The sequence below is a fragment of the Argopecten irradians genome, chromosome 1 (genome assembly GCF_041381155.1).
Source record: "Argopecten irradians isolate NY chromosome 1, Ai_NY, whole genome shotgun sequence".
Lineage (NCBI taxonomy): Eukaryota > Metazoa > Mollusca > Bivalvia > Pectinida > Pectinidae > Argopecten > Argopecten irradians.
Window position 1 is genome coordinate 25,159,755 of NC_091134.1, and position 18,712 is coordinate 25,178,466.

At 35.5% G+C, this 18,712-nt stretch overlaps 1 protein-coding gene across 1 annotated transcript; it reads right to left on the reverse strand.

The window, feature by feature from the left end:
• Positions 1–1,357: 1,357 nt before the first annotated feature.
• On the reverse strand, positions 1,358–17,122 carry LOC138321808 (uncharacterized). The gene is made up of 3 exons (XM_069265790.1): positions 16,343–17,122; positions 13,323–13,692; positions 1,358–3,105 (listed from the first exon to the last, which is right to left on the reverse strand). The coding sequence occupies exons 1-3, from the start codon at positions 16,511–16,513 to the stop codon at positions 2,090–2,092; spliced, it is 1,557 nt and encodes a 518-aa protein (XP_069121891.1). The 5' UTR covers positions 16,514–17,122; the 3' UTR covers positions 1,358–2,089.
• Positions 17,123–18,712: the final 1,590 nt, after the last annotated feature.

An 18,712-nucleotide genomic window follows, 5' to 3' on the forward strand; every position in this document is an offset into this window, starting at 1 on the left:
TCATTGTAAACAGTGCTAATTAATTCATTTTAAAGTGTTATGGTCAATAGTGATTTTAAATATCCAAACGTACGCTTTTGACAAATAAGAACACATACTCTTAGTATTCTAGCTATACAATATCGCCTTTTCTACTCGATCATCACACTTTCCCTCCAGTTCTCACCATACAGACGACTGCGGATTTAGTGCTGTAAGGTTATACAATCCGGTAATACGGGGGATACTACTACTAGCTGATATTTCAAATCACTGTCTCGTTTTTCAGGAAATTCAGCGACACTAACGGCCTAACCATCTTATCCGGATTCGGTTTTTTTTTTTCCGATGGACCGAGCTCAAAATTGTAATTTTGTTATAGGCCATGAATAAAACCTACGAAATGGTTTTTCTAGTGATTCTATTCTTTGGTGATTCGTAATTATATACATGATGTATATGGAACACGAGACTATTAGGTGTTCGCTTTCTATTTTTGTGACAGTGAGGTGTAATTATCAACCGAAACTATTTCATTTTACTGCATTCTACACCTCTTCTGTGTAATGAAATAAAAGTCACTGTAATAAAGCTCATTTATTTATTTTTTACTGATTCAATTTTCAAACTCTCTCCATATATAATGTATTCCTCGTCATCGGTCAATATCATTTTTCGTTTGAGTAATACAATAATGGATTGACCTCGAAACATGGTTAAGCTTTAGAAATAATAGTAAATTTAGAATCCCCACTTTGATTTGAAATATCTTACGAATCGTCATCCTTCATTCTATCGTATCCCCGCATAGCTGATTGCACCAGATTGAATCCTTTGATCTTAATTACAGTGATTTCCTCCTATTCAAACTTATTTGCATTTCCTTGAGTTAGGGCCTTAATTTCAGGGTTCATTTTGTTACGTGTAATTATACCTCTGTGGAAATACTATGAGAATGCCTATCAATATTTCATTGATTGCAATAAGGCTAGCAAATGTTTCTTTTCCACGTTGAAATATTCGGACAAGTTATGGACGTCTTAAACTTTCATTCGTCTTCACTTCATACCGTCAAACGGTCTGTTTTAAGTTAATTATATTTGAAAGACAAATATTGATGACCATTCGTTGTCTTCTAATAAGTCTAATAATTAATCAACATAGTCATCGGGAAATACAGCGTTCCAGGATAATGGATGCACATACGAACAAAAGTTTGTATAACATGTCACTTAATACTAAAACTGCAAGTGATAAGTACATGGATCAGTAACTCAAAATGTGTCTGAACTGTATCACTTAGTGTTCGGTCGAAATATCTGTTTATCCCAAAGGGGTTGCCATCGCTATTAATGAAATTAAAACAAACACTCATACAGATAGTGCTTTGTCAAGGGAAGCCTTACGTATTACTTTATTTGTGTTCTAATTGAGTTTCTTCAATGAAAGCATCTTCCAGGTATTTTGTGAATTCCCCGATGAACGTGCTAATATTGTCTAATGTTATATACCAGTACTAGGTTTAATCTCGCTTCTTTGTGAAGCGATATTTAAACAAGGACAGGAAAAGAAGATAAAACGTTTAATGTTTTAGAATAGACCGAAATCCAATCCTGGTCATTCCGCACCTCCCGAAGCCCGAAGGAAATCAAATGAAAACGTGTCAATTAAAGAAACCTCGCATAGAGACCGAGGCCGAGATGTTTTTACTCTAAAACTAAAAGTCGCCAGTCTATAGTCGAGGTTTCAAATAAACGTACTTTTACTTTCCCAATAAAATAGCATGTGGTGAAACAGACGGGCATATATGATTATCGTTGTAATCGCTGCCTGGAAAAAAACAAGGTTACTTGAGTTCAAACTAAAGGTCAAACGAAAATATAGCAAACAATTTGATAGGGTATATGGAGGTATTTTATTTCGTCCCATATAAAAGTATGGTGAGTTTGTGTCAATGGCGTTTATTTACCTATCGGAATTTCTTTAACTGTTCCATTTGCAATGAATTTTGTATGAATTCGTTATAGCTGGGATAATCAAGGTACCACACATTAGCTGGTATTGACAACGCTCCTTCCCTGCTAGAATGATCCAAATATAAATACAAGCTCTATATACAAATACACATGTGCTTGGGACAGAAACCTTTGTTACAATTCGAATTACACCACCGTATGATCTGTTGGTCGCGTGAGTATGGTCCATTTCCTTTACACCGTAACAAGCCGGAAGACTTGCTCTTACTCTGTCTTCTTGAGACTATTGAAATGTCATTGCTCTTTCCACTAGAACGTAAAATTGGACGGAAAGGACTTACACGTGGAGAAACAGGCTTAGTTTCAATGCGTGTTCTTTTAATATTCATACTGCATGTACACATAACACTTGGACAGTTTCCGGCTTTACAATTAACTGTACACCACTTTGCAATGCCTGAAACTTTGGCGAAATTATTTGTTCCGTGGCATGTTGTAACGTTTTTTAAGTTTCTAAAAACTGATGGTAGTATTTTCTTCTTAACTTCCTGCTCAAACGGCGGTTCAGACAAAATGAATGGACCTGTCTGTGTTTTATCAACTGTTGCCTCGACGATCATTGGTTGTTTAGGCGGCCAATGAGATCTCACGTTATTAACAGAAAGGCGACCTTGCTGTCCTGGTTGTCTAACATTAGGACGGACGTAAACAATATTGGACTTATAACTCCGACTTTTGGGGTCCCATTTGACCAAAGCGACATTCCGTCCACTCGGATCATTATTCGTTAAACTTTTTAAAAGTGTCCACAAAACACCGCTTAGATTATTCAATTCCTTGCCTTTGCGGACAACTGCTTCTGGAATCGTGTTTTTATGGTATTTCACCCTTGCCATCTGCTTAACTGCCGTATTTAAGACTTTGTTTCTGATGACTTTGTTTTTTGATGGTCTTTTTACCACCCTGATAACAGGTTTTCGGGTTCGGCTGGATACTCTTCTAACTTTACTGACAGGTTTGGAAACAGGAAGTGACGACATGGATAAGCGGAAGTCAAGAATAGAAATATCTGCGCAGCCATAAAACTCTTCCTGTGGTCCCAGTCCCTTACCACATTTACCGCTCTTCTGGTCACAGTTCCATCGGTTACCTGAAACAAGATAAGGCCATATTAATTATTTTATTAACGTAAAATTAGTTTATGTACGTAATTGATTAATGTATTTTAATCAAAAACAAATATCGAAAGGTAAAAGTGGAATAAGAGTAAATATGTATATGCCTCGTTCTTCTGGAACGACTCGCTACATGCAACACTGAAGTTTGAAACAGGTAAAAAAGTACGTTGGCTAAAATAATTCCTCTCAACCACATCCATCTGATTAAAATCATCTGGCAATGACTTTGTTTACTATGTTCTGGATACTCTACGCCTGAACAAGCAACGGGGATAATGAACAAGTTACGGACAGAGAGACTTAAATCAGATTATATCACATCGTCATTACAATTGTTTTCAGTTTTGCTTAAAGTTGTATCTGCCGTATCATCATTCTCACGATTCAAGAAGAGGTTTTAATATGTTACTTGTCACCAAAAGATTTTGGGAATTACAATACCTACAATGCATAGGTTTTAGTTTTACAAGTACGGGCTAAGAATTGTTTTTAGCAGTACTGCCAAATATCATGATATCTACATCTACTGTACAGTGCTGTGAAATGAGTGCATCCGGTCAGGCTATGAAGTCAAGGTGTGGTCTACAATTTTCATTTTTACAATGTAATTAGTAATTGTTAAGAAGGCATCATACATCCATTTGAATGATTTTCATTGCTTAATTTATCAAGCCTGTTGATTTGCAGTAGGTTACTGAACATAAAATTACATGCTTAAATGTTCGCTTGGTTATGTGGCATATATAACTTTAAAAACGTTTTATGAGCTTATAATAAGAAATGTAGTTTTGATATGAATCTTAGTTTGGGAACTGCTCCACATAGATTTTCAACTCGCAGTCAAGAGGTGGAGATGAGCCGTGCAATAGTTTTGGCCACTCGGCAACCGCCTCCCCTTAGGATTTAGATTTCAACGAAAAAAAATCACAAGACGTCTAAATTAGATTTTAATGTTGGAGAAAAAAGATATCTTTCCCGACAGATATCTCACCGCACTATGTACAGCGAGTGGTTAGACGTGGGCGGTGAGTAGTTGTGTCACACAAGTGCTGTAGCAGATGTTTCTCTAGCGCAGTAATGACCATTTATATATCACTGAACTGTATTGACATTGACATGTAATACATAACATAAAACATAACACATAAAAACTATTTCCATTATGACAGTAACAATGAATTACCTATCAATTAAGCAAATGACGTATTATTAAAATTTACACTAAATTACAGCTTGACGCCGAGTCATGGTTTGTCGTTAAAATATACTGTATAAGCACTGTTGTCGATAAATCGAACTCAAACGTTTCCTTCCTCGTATTAATAGTTTGGTGGTAAATACTGTCAATTTATAGAACGGCTTGTCGTAAATTAAATAACCCGGACATGGCTCTTTTGGTTTTAACGACAATTGTGATACAATTGATAAAATGATATGTTCAAAACAATTCTATAAAGATTAATTTGCCAAAGGTCAGAACGTCATATGTATTGTAAATATTTAACAAATGATTGATACGAGATAGTTTTGTATAGGAGATCGTGTTAAATTTAATTAAAGCTCAGATGATTTAATAAAACTATTTAGACAAGGTGTAGATTTGTCATTTTTATGTTTCCATAAATACTTGTGTTATGTTAAATTGATTTGATACATCAAATAATTTCTATTTGAAGTTCATCAGCATTATGCTTATTTGACATGTTTGCATATATAGTAATAATATGGCCTACAGCACTAAAAAAGCAGCTGTAAATACGACAATGTAGAATCTGATATTATATACAACCACTATTTCCATTAATGTCAAACTATCAAAATAGAATAAATGATCAAACAAAGAATAGCAGTCTTGTACAAGAAATGGCGACCCGAACGATCTGCCCCTTTTCCCTGAAGCATAGATTTTTTTCGCATATTGTGCCGTTATTTACAAGCTTTGCAAGCATCAACAGCATGTAGATCATTTAATTAGTCACGTCTAACCATTGATCAAATTTCTTCCGTTAAAATCAGAGTAGAATAGCTTATGGACTTGCAAGATGGCACTAGATTTGCCTTGGATATTGATATTTTTAAGTTTTACGGTTGTGCAACAACACATGAAGTTGCATTTATCGAATATATGTTTTTGCGTGGAAAGCACTAAGTACAATGTTTTAAAGAGCGTCCCTTAGTAGCAATGCTCAAATGTTCCTGCATCCAACGTATTTTATAGTATACATAAATAGTTATTTAGTGTACCCAAAGTCTAGTCCATCTTCCGCTAGAGGTATTGTTTGAAAATTTAATAAACACGTTGCTTTTCCTGAAATTTATATCCCCCCTGTTGGATCCAAAAGTACGCTTAGGCAACTATCGAAGTTTATAGCTGTTTTGGTCATTGATATTCCTCCAAACGAGCGGAACAGTACAATCTACAATTGGTGATCTTAGCATTTTGTATGCCTCTAGTACAATATTTTTTGATAGCAGCAGTGCTAGTGGATTCTTTAGTCCACAAGGCTGGTCCTAACATATACGCACATTATCACTCGTTAAATAACAACACATCATAGAAAATACATATGTTATACGATTATTCCTAAATCAGGTTTGAAAATGGTGAAATATTTCCAAAAATGCTTATTTTGCTCTTTCAATAAACATTCTTGACAAACGTTTCTTTAATGTAAAGTTTACAATTCGGTTTTCCACGCCTTCAATAATAAATAATCGTGGCTAATAGCTTTTCTCTGTAGTCCAATATTGGCTTTTGGTCCGCCACGGTGTTCTTCATATCTCCAGATTAAACTCACTTGCCGGAAACTTCCAAAATTATCCGTTGGTGATATCCAAACTTATCCGATTCAAGCACTCAAACCTGAATAGCAATTGGTAATGGAACAGATAAAAATGTCAGACTTCTCTCGTTTATTTTTTCTAGTGCGACAATTTATTGATTTCGTTCACAGCCTGGATTGATGTTAATCCGAAATCGAATTAAGTTATAATCTAACGAGTTCTAGAAAGGCATAGCTCTTTTGCGATAAGGCTTCTGCGTTGAGCAGACTATTAATAATTAAATCCGGAGAGGCTTGGGTAAGAGGTTTTAATATTTCATCGTATGTCACGCACGGGTCTAAACTCATTAGTATGGTGTACAAATAAATTATGTGTCTCAGTTCAACAAAATAAAAACACTTTCAGACATAAATCAAGAAAAAAAAAAAACTTCGTTAATCTTTTAATGTTTTATAAGATAACCCTCTGATTACAATGTATTACTGCGATTAACAATTCCTCGTATTTTTTTTCTATTTGTTTTCCTTTGATTATAGTTGTGGAGTAAGAATACCACTCGAAACACTTTTGAAGTATTTGATATTTTAATTGGAAGCACAAAACCAAATGGAACGAAAATCGACCACGCTTGCTACATTTGAAACAAGCGTTGTGAATTTGAATCGAAAGCTGTACTAAGTACAGAAGGGATCGCGAATAAGGGGTCTTCATATGCCAGTAATGCGTTTAGATCGGGATCAAAGTTAGGTCCTTATGCATCTTTGATGTAGAATATATATATATAGGTATCTAAACGTACGCAACGATATTGAGACTATATTTCACTTATTTTTATAAGATTCTATATTAGAATACTCGCAATGATGAATGTTCTTTTCGTGTTGCCAATATCCTGTATATTTTAATATACAATCTAAAAGTAATGACAACGTTGAAATACAATAAATGTATATGTTTATAATATCTTTGTGTGTTTAATACGAAAATCAAAAACGAAATTATTTTCATGATGAATAAACTCGGTGGCACTGATCACTGAAGCGGGTAATGTGCATCGAGTACAATTTTGGACAGCGTCACATCAATGTTCGACATTCCGCATTATAGCCGCTAGATCAGTTACACAATAGGACTTTAATTCAATGTATCTATATGAGTGATTCATTGCAGTTATTTGCATTCATCGTTACATGAACTATCGTCGAGGACCTGTTATGAATGCACCTAACACTGGAACACATGGCTAATGATTAAAAGTATAGGCTCATAGTGGGGAACATTTCGGACACGTCGTTGACATTTTTACTGTGAAATATGTGCAGCTAGCTGTCACCATCAAATGAGATTGTTAAGATATATGCATCTATGTAGGATACTTTATGGACACATTAGTTGATATTACAGCGTGTACAAAACTTATTCCTAACGGAATGTCAAAATGTTTTGCCCCGTCGGTAACCAAGGTGTCCGCCTCCTAAATCTATACCTACGCTTTTGGGGTAAAAAACGTGTAGTAGATATGATCAGCATTCTACCACTGCGTGTTTACTTCCCGTCTCCTCTCATTTTCTGCATCCTGAGTTGCAACCCGACAATCTACTACTATAACACGATTGGCTAGTTGGCATAGTAATTCAGATGTGTGTTTGTTGTATTTGTTTGCCACCAATCTCCACTTCTGAACAACAGTAGCAAAGTGGTTAAAGTGTCTAACATTTCAGTTGATTAACTACTGCGCACAAACTGTCTGGCATTGGAAAAGGGTGACCAAATACGAATTTAGATTAAAACAAAAACAATTTGGATGAGTATTTTCAAACCTTCATAAAAATATATGGAAACAAATGTTTGACTTCTTAAAGTTGCTCTTTGTAAATCACAGAACGCCGGTAACCGACCATATGTTAACCGTAAACTTTGTTAAAGATATGATTCATTAATGACAAAGGGTATGTTTTGGCTTGTTTCGATTTTCCTTTATATCAATTGTATATCGTATTGTCTTATGAAGAATTCAAATAAAAAAATTTAAATTAAGATAGCACAGTAAATGTATGACACAATACAGACAAATCATTCAACAGTCATTCATATTGATATCTTGAGCATGAGCTTTTAAAATGTTGGTTGCATGATTTGATATGTTTATTACGACTGTAATTTCAACGATGGAAAAAAAGTGATATCCTAATATGCACATTTGTAGCTAACATCTTATTAACACTCGTGTCATGTAAGGTCACAATATACTGTAACAGGTAAAGCAGTCATCTCTCTTATGCTGAGTGCAAAGCAGGAACAGTTATTGAAAGTTTGGTAAATGGTAGCAGTGTTAATGATTGCGCAAGCGCCCCAAGGATTCATACATGCACAATGACAATTAATTGTACGTGATGCGAACATGAAGATTTGTGTCATTCTATACGAGGAAATAAATGGACAATAGACTTTTCAAAAACTGTCAGTTTCGTCATTTAGAGTTTGAAAAATGCATGTATTATGGTGTCTTTGAGAAACACACGCAAAACACATCACTGATATTAAAAATATTCATATTTTTGCACTTTTGTTGAAGTCGTAATATCTTTTAGATTAATGAATGTATAGCGTATAAACTTATAAAACACGGATATATTAAAAATATTAGCATACACCTGGACATAAGCTTTAAATAACTACAGTTTGATTGTCACAATAAAGCAGATATAATTACTTCTTCCTGCTGCTTATTTTCATATTAGTATCCGCTTAACCGCTAATCGTTTGTCTTCATCGTAAAGTTCCTAGACTAGTAGTCACGCCTTTAATATTCCTGATTTATTAAATCTCGCAGGTGATGTGTTAAACAATAAACATGTTATATATACCCTAATCAAACAGCTTTTTGTGGTTTTATTGGTAACACTTATATGACCAGTACTTTAAATGAAAGGTTTTGCGTCGATCAGCTATTTTCATCATCATGCGCAGTAATATCATTCAACGGTCAACGGATTTTTTTTTTAAATTTCAGTTTAGCATAACATCGTGGAAATTTTGGAAACAAAGCCACCAAATAATATCTTGAAAAACCAGTAATTGTTTTTATTTGAAAATTTTATACACCTTGTTTGTCTTAATTGTTTGCTTCAGATTTTTATGCACCACCAAGATGAAGTTTTTGACGATTACTATTTCTACATACAATCAAAACAAGTAGATTTATACCGGTAAGATTGCGGTGAAATATGGCCAATTTCTAAAATATCTTGCTGCGATACAAAACAAGAGATTTAGCAATTTTTCAAAAGTTTTAAATACAATAACATTTTTACAAATTGTACATCAAGTACATCATATTGGAGCCATGCTTGTTGTCGTCGTCTGTGGTACGGGCGCCAGATACATATATCAACAGTACAGAATTATATTGTCATTGCTGTTACGAGCAGATGACCTACTAACTTCATGAGCATTAATATCTCAAGAGTTTTGAGTTCTTGATGAAACACGTCAAAAATGACTAAAGAGAAAACGGAATGTTTTTGTACTCACTCAGTGATGGCTTTGCCGTTGATTAAAATCAAGTATAAACTATTTACGGGGAATCCTCAATCTAATGACTCCAAATGCACTATGACTTGTTGCGTATTTTGCATAATGTCTTGTATTCCAATATTCAGCATCAACCTTAAAAAGGTTTTAGGAACCAAGTCTAAAATGTGAAGGACAATATGTAACATAAAATGCGATTAGACACTTCTTTTTAGAACATATTCTCCCTGCATGCTATCGAACACTCTATTTCTAATAATTAGTTCCCTTTATTTATGTTCTTTAGACTGGCCTAACATGCCATCAGAGTTAATATACTGTTCATTAATTTAAGCAGTTGTACGATTTCTTCTCTCTCGTTCCATGTTTCTTTAATGATTTAGTTACGCTACACATGAAACGGACATGTTTGTTAAAGTGTCTTATTAGTAATCATGAGGATATAGAATGAAAGAACATACGTCTTCAAGGCAGGAAGTGTCCGATCGGTGTTTAGGATATCTGACAACATTCTCCCCTGAATAAGGACCGCGATAACAATGTTGGATTTTTTTTACGTTTTACTTACATGATATTTTGTGAGGGCTGACCTCGGGGACTGCTGGCGGAACACAATAATGCTTGCTTGTACAATATAGAAAAAAACCCAGTTGGACGTTGTTTGATATCAATTGGCAAGTACTTTATCATTATTCATCAACATAAACCTCAAAGGACTGTCAATAAACAAGGCCGATAACTAGAATTTTGTGTTCTTTTAGTGCAGTCTAAACAGTTATCTTTGTTTCAGAGAATTCCATATGAAGTTTCCTATAAAATAGCATAAATTGTTGGCGTTATTATGATAAATTCATATGAATGTTTTATCGTTACATTATGATAATCTGTGTGGTTTTTGTTTGTTTTGGTCTCGCTAGATTAAGGTGAAACGTCCGGTCACGCGGAATGACTTGACCCCATTAATCTGGACAGTGTGACGTCGTTTAGCCCCGAATGTACTGTGTGTGACATACATATGTCAGGAACTAGCTGGCCTCACACATTTGACGAATATTTTCATTATTGCATATTGTAATGGATATATAGACGTGAAGTCATTCACATTCTGCATGTATGTATACATTTGGATATTTAAGAATACGGAGCTGAATATTCCTTCATCGGATATTATCAGTTACATAGTTTATTAGTGACTTAGTAAGGACAAAAATATTGGGTCTAAAACAAACGTGTATCAGGCGAGGCGAAGTCAAGCCTGATACATCTTTATTTTAGACCCTATATTCTTCCGTATTAGGTCACAGACACACTGTGTAGAAATCTATCCCGTCGAAGGCCCTTTCAAATATATAACTGCAAATGCTTTATGCATGGGAAACAATCTGATTGAAATACAGATCCTTATAACCGCTCAATTCTACAGAGGCCCCTTATCTAACGTAATGATAAAAAGGATCTGTATTTTAATCAGATTGGCAAGGGAAACAATATGACACAGATTTTGTTTGTTTGATTACTTAACGTCCTCTTAACAGCTATGGTCATGTAAGGACGGCCTCCTATGTATGCAGTGTGTTGCGTGTATGTTGTGCGAGGTGCGTGGTTTTGGAGACTGTGGTATATTCATGTTGTGTTTTCTTGTGTAGTGGAACTGTTGCCCTTTTTATAGTGCTATATCACGGAGGCATGCCATCGATGACACCACGCAACACATCTCATCCGGTAACATTATACTGATAACGGCCGAAGAACGTTTCCACCGCATTAAATGACTCGAATACATGATCATGGTTCATTTCTGTGAAATAATCCAAAACAAGTATTGCCGATTTAGTTTTGCTTTTGAAAGTGGTCATCAGCGTCAGTATTCACACATTTTGTTTCTTCCATCTCTGTGACTGCCGTCGTAACGGAGCGCTGCTTGGCCGCCATCTTGTGACTAAAGACGTTAGGAACAAAGATAATTCTAAACCTAATACGATATCTACTAACCTAATACCACAATATCTTGGATATTACGTGACGTCATTTTAACCAACTGGAAAACAAAATTGTTGTCCGAGACTGGATAAATATTACTGTTGACAGACTTTTTCGTGTGCGATTCAATTTCGCGTATTTCGTGTGCGAATAGACGACGCAAAATGGATCGTCGTAAATATGTTTTAAGCAGAAAGGGGATGCAGGGCTAATAGAATCTTACATGGGTCTGTCAGGTGGACAGAGATATCTCAACCTGAGTGAAAAAATTTGGCTGGTCAATCTGAGACTTGTCGAAGGTTGACAACCAATATTCCTCATACTTAAATGGAAAAAAAAGCTAAAAATGAAATCGTATAGAAACATTTCAAAAGCACCGCCATCAAAGGAACGTCGCAGTGCTTCAAAATTCATGACGTCGCCGACAATAGTCCCCACATATAATGCATATAATATAACGCCATTGTCTAACGCGTGTAAGCTACTGGTAAATAGGGTTGGCGGTCAAAATCTTTCACGAGGTTTGAAATATCCCTGTCCACTTGACAGACCCATGTAAGATTGTTTTTCTCCCATATTTAAAAAAAATATATTAGGAATTATTTTTATAGTGTTGACAATTAATGGCGTCCCCGACAATAATCTACGTATGTATCGATGACGTCATAGTCAAGCGCGTGTGAACTGTCTTTTCCCTACCCCGGTTAAAGACAGAGTTGTCTTTTTCCTAGCAACCGCGGTATAACCCTGTAGGAATGGGTGAGCACCCTTTCAAGTATGGGAGAAAACATGATTACAGATCAAGAAAGTAATGTCAGCGTAAAAGTGTTGACATAAAAACACGAAACAATCAGCCGGTTGACAAAATGAACAATGGTTTAAATTACTGAACATGGAAAACACAAGGACAATGACTTATGCATACATGAAGACTAAAATAAAAAGCGAGTGTCATTCAAAGACAAAAGACATATGTTGATACAATTATACATATCTACATGTACAAAGACATGGCTATTGTTCAATAGACAGTTGTTAATCACAAAGCACACTCATTGATATCAAGAGATTTTTCTGTGTTTCCTTAAACAAACATAGGTATTATAGCTTAGTGCAGACTTTGATCGTATGCGTATCTGTAATGAAAGCTGTCGTTGAATTTTAATACAATGGCATCGTATGTGTTTTATCTCAACGGAAATGGGTCATACCAGTTAACATGTACAATGTACTATTTCACGAAGACTCGATCTTATCGACGCCTTTTACTACTTATAATTAATATTCCTGGACATTATAATTGATACATGCAATTTTTTCTTCCCTGCGAGTCGCATTTCGAGAGCGTAAATTTATCTTTCGGCCTTGGTAAAAATTACTATTTCATGAATTTCGTGTAAGTTTATGGAATTGCACGCATGGCAGATGTTAAGGTTGAATACTGAGAATATAAGTTTGAGATTGATTACCTTAAGGTTATTTGCATTATCAAACAAAAAGATCTGAGGATTTCGCCATAAAACTTGTCTAGGCCAATTTAACGGAATAAACTTTTGAAAATGGTAAACATTTTACAATAATTGGTTTGCTTGATATCCTTTTAGCTATTTCATATTATGTCATGTTATATTTGGGTAATACATTCCGTTAAAAATCCTATAAGGCATCCAGCAGAGTGTTGCAGACTAATCTGTGCTAAATGGTATCGACTATGTCATTATGTAATTATTCCAAAAGAGGATTAAAACACAGATAATTGTATGCGAGTCATTTCAAAGCTTTCCAAACTGCTTTAACAAATGTAATATATGAGCGAGCAAAGTAAGACTATTGCAGATGGGTGCGCAGCTATGCTTTATCACAGAAGGGCTGCGTCCGTATTAATACTTACCAGTTCGATATCGCCACTGAAGCAGACATCTGTCGCATGCCAGGCCGGTAGGAAGTTTGACCTTCATATCAATAATTCCGTTCTCATGGGCCTTTAAATGGTAACGTCCATCTGAATGGCCAATGACCGGAACCGTGTAGCGATCTAGACATGCTTGAGTTACAACGTCATCTGCTGGACACAACCGGAACTCGAAATACCCTTCGTGATTGGCAGTGACGTCTACAGAAAATGTGACGACGTCACCAGTCTTGTAGTGACGTGATACAGTACCCGTAGCGTATTTCCCGCCAGCCTCATTGTCGCGAGGATGTTGTTGATAAGGATCTCCACAAATACCACACATTCCGTTATATTTAATCCAAAGATTCTGTAAAAATAAAAATAAATGAATGAGCAACACAGTGAGTATTATAGTGCTGAACCAGTTTTATTTCCCTTTCAGCTTAATTTTAAAGCGAAATAATAAACTAGATAGATTTGAAGAAAAAAAAGTTGCATTTTGAGGCAAACCTTTTCATACTTTGTGTGTATTCCCTCTATAAAATGGATATTTTTATCATATCAAGAAGTCAATGCTCCCCATATTAGGGTTCCTTGAAAGCAACTACATTTGATGCATTATCTTTTTCTTTCTTTTTAAAAGCCCATTACCTTTCCGGGGCAAAATTTAAAGGTTAAAAGTTTCTTAACATAAGAAATTCATATCGATGGCCTAAGATGAGGTAACAACACCTAACTAATGTAAGATTTCCTGCATAACATGTGATAACTGTCGAAATCTATTTCGCTGTTTTGCCGTCTGGCGAAGTAATAGTCAACTACGTATACCGAACGATATTTAGGACGACGGCGGAAACATATGACGACCCGCGTTATGAAAATTAACATTTCATTTATTGTGAGTGAAGTATTAACGGTAAGTTAATAACTTTTGCAACTCTACAAAATTATCGATCTCGTTTTACATATCAATTTAAAAAATCAAAAGCTGTTTCGGAAAGGTAGTGGCCCTTTAAATGACGTTCTTTATCTTGCCTCTTGATACCGCCTTAATTCTTATCTTGAATTGAGCCTGCTTCCCTGTTCGAACGGATTTGTGTTCTGGTGGAGAAACATCATCACAGTTTACACTAGTGTCAGTTTCTGCTCCAACTTAATATTTAGCATAACCGGAATGGAACAACTGGATTTTCTGTTATAAGTATGACGTGATCGGGTGTTGGACACCAGCACCTCATAAAAAGATACTGCAGTCTCCCAAACCAAACAAGTAAGTACTACACACAACATCAAACAACTAGGATAGTTGGTCGATCAGATTAACGTCATAGTAGTTCTATTATCGGTCAGTTTCATTAAGGTTGGTCTCCCATTTGTCAAATGTGTGAATGTATGTTTTGGGAGGCGGCGGTATATTTGTGTTTTGTTTCCTTGCAATAGTAAAACTTTTGTCTTTCTTATAGTGATATTTCACTAAAGCATGCCGTCGAAGATACCGAACAAGCACACTCCACTCTGGCACATTATGCTGACAACGGGTAAACCAGTCGTACGACTTGCTGATCGCTAAAGGACAAATTAACCCTTTTAAAGACTATGTGTCGACCAGAGGGCAGAATCTAGAGTTTTCTTCACAGGGACGAGCGCTCAGAAGAAGGTCAGAGAAAAGCCCGTGTCAAGGGACACGCTAGGAAGATCATATTCTGTTTGAAGAAGAGAAACAATACTCGGCCAAAAAAACATATCTGTTTATGGTTACCCGACCGACCCTATTTTTTTTTCCACTCTTCCACGAAAAAAGATTAAAAAGTCGGGATTTTAATCTCCGGTTCCGGCCATCATTTTAGAGTGAAAGACAAAAAAACGAAAAATCCTCCCGACCGACCGACCCTATTTTTTTGCCTATGTAACACTAAACAGACATATTATTTTGCCTTAAAGATCCCAATTAAATTTAGTCTTTTAGTCGATCACGGAATAGGGGTAGCAAATACTCTAACATCATATATGAGCAGCACAAAGATTGCCGAATCACTCATCCTACACAATGTATTGGGTAGTTTGTAAATGAAATACATGGAATTAATATTTTTAGAAAACAGAACAGTATGTTCTGATAACTCTTCTAACTAGTCGACAAAATACAAATATCTAAAACAATTACCTAATATTTGTTTTCAATATTTTTCCTTTGCAAGTTTTGGAATATATTTTCATTTCTACATTTTTACATTTCTAATTTGTCTGATATGCTTCTTTTATCCAATTTTGCTAGCTAATAACTTTCATCGGCATCGGGAGTTACATTAGTGTGGTTTACTCGTTCACATTAACCCTTCATACTCTCTTCCGCCAACATTACAACAACTTATGTTTTTCTAACTTATGTAATTAAACACGCGGGACCAAATGTGTGCTTCGAGCGTAGGACCAAGTGGGTCTCAGCCTCCTCTTTTCTTGCAGACCGCATTCAATTCGAAAGTTTTCCCCTACAAATATTGTAGCTTGCCACTTCTTTATGTTGCTTTCCATTAATTTTGATGTTAATAAAAGTTCTCTCTTTATCATTTAAAAGTACTCCACCTGTCGAACAAATGTTTTGACCTCAGTACCGATATATTTATAGAACATTTTCACAACGCCGCCGTTACCGTCCCAATGCCTTCTCTCTTCCATCTTTGCTTAAATGTGAAGTTGCATCAGGAATATTTCGATTTTTTCTCTCAAAACGCATTCAGTTCGAATTGTCTCACTACATACACTATTAATGATACGCTACTATCGGCTAACAAGCCAAATGTTTTTCGACTACTGTCGAACAATTTTTCTAGCCTATTTTAACTTTACTATAGGCATTCTCAATATGCTTCTTTCATACGAACGCATGCCAACGATTGTTCAATAACGTTTTTTTAAATTTAACTTTGCGAGTCAAAGCTACGTATGTTTTCGTTTGAAAAGGACGTTACAGATTTGATTGACAATCAAATGTCTAACTTGCTTGTTGATGACCTTACCTCATAGCCCCCACAATTAAGCTCGTTATCGTTAGTGTTGACTGGAGTTGGAAATCCTTTTCTCCACATAGTTGATCTTGCGGGAGGCTCCCATAACCGTGCATGTCCAAATATGGTCACAATCAAACAAGAGAGTATATAAAACAATAGTCCAATAACTGAATCTCCCATTATGTTTTTGTACCAGCTTCTTAGAACAACTACTATCGGTCAGTACTCTGTCCAAGTTTTCTGGTACATTCCTCGTATTATTATCACATTTTATCTTTGTAACGCCACGTGTTAAAACCATTAACGTAATTATCGTAATTTCTAAAACGTCATTCTTAATTTTTAACGATACAAAAAAGGTTGCTGAATTCACGGATCGCAGCACACATCATTACATCGAAAAGGGCTACAACACGCACGTGTCTCTCTAATCGTAGATTTTAGTGTACTTCCGGCGACTCTAATTGAGACTTTATTCCGATAATTGCACTTCCGTATTTTGCAGTTTGTCTCGTCACTTCAGTGATTTTAAAATTCCTTAGTTTCCGTCCTTGTCGAAAATCCTATTGCATTGACATTTCTTGCACAGCGTCGCCGGAAAGCAGACTGAAGTGACACAAACTGCAGGATGGTGCAAGCATGTCCACAGATCGTGCGGGACTGTTAACGAGAGGACTAGGTAATGTCTCCACAGAACTGCTACTTATCTGTGACGGCTCTAAAGAGGGGGACAAGCTGTCTAAGTGTCAGACCCTGTCACACGGCTTGTCTCGCCCCGGGCGACGGGTGCGAAACTTTCTCCGACAAGGTCGCCGCCATATTGGACGACTCTCGACATACCTGTACGATACGCACTAAAAGCGGAAAGTGATCAATGTCGAAGAGTCATTATCTCCACGAAGCGTATCTATGGACCGACTTGAGACTAGGTTTATGTTATATGTACATATATTTATACAAATGTAAGCAGTACTATGATTGTGTTGTATAATAGATAACAATTCATAATCTGTTTGGATGTTTCACCTGTGGCAATTATCATAATCATCGGAATTACATTTGTAACTCATTAAAAGGTTTCAGCTGAATTATACATTATGATGGTAATATCATCGCATATTTTATACTTTAATGTTACAGAACACTTCTTGTTGGAGAAATGTTTTATGGATGTAGAAACGTTTGTGCACAGTAATTTGCTATGCATAAATAATTCATTAACGTTTCGCCTTAGCAATAATAATTAATGTTGATTTAGGTGATATTTTTCAATAAAGTTTAAATTTTGAACAACAGCGATCAGGGGTAATACTTTACTATCTCGATCTTGCATATCTATTTTATTTCATTATCGCAGCTTTGACAAGGTTGTACAATCATACGTAATCATCAAATGTATATGAAAAAATTGATTAGCTTGTATATTATCATTAAATGCATTTCTTAATATTAAAACAAAAATGTCTGTACTTACTTGAATATTTTAGTATTACGATGTTAGATTTTAATGATTATTTTATACTTTTGACAATGTATTGCTCGTTTTCATTTTTAATTGCAAATTGCATCTTATTTCATGATAATAAAATACGTTATTTTGCAGAAAAGATAACTGAATAATCTGAGAAAAACTAAGATGATTCTTCATTAAATTACGGCAACAAAATCACAAATCTTGTACATGTGGTGCTGCACTACAAATGTATATCATTAAGGGTTTTGTTTTACCTAGTTCCTCGAATTTCCATGTTTCTATTGTAAAAGAGCATGTGTAAAGTAAATCTTAGTTCAAATCAATTTACAAAAAATAAACATCTCTATTACATATCTTTGCTTTTTATGTTTGCAAAATAATATTTTGAAAAAAAATACAAAAGATTTTTTGATAACCTTTATTTACGTTTGCTATTTATAACACGTCAACGGATTCCTGTGCATTGTGTACACGAACTTTAGTAGAGAAAAAGTTGCATGAATATATATGATTAAAGGTGTATTGAATGTTCATGCTCTTTACGTGTATACAAACAAGCGTATAAACGTATCATCAACCGTGCAGATGTAAATCATAACTGGAGTAGAAATTAATTTGTAACGGCTGTCAGTCACACTGACATAATTATGAAACAAAAACATATCTCGACATCGGTGTGTTAACTTGACTGCGGAACAAATGTCATAATTTACATAAAACAATATCCAGATCAGTCACTTCTCTTACATAGCTGACGATGGTCAATATTTCTAAGGTCAGACGCTTGGGGTTGATGGTCAACACTTTGGGTCAGGGTCGTTCAGGAAGGGATCTATCTGTATGCTAATACAGTTAGACGCGGGTTGATGTAATACACCTATAAACGTCCAAACATATTAGCTCAC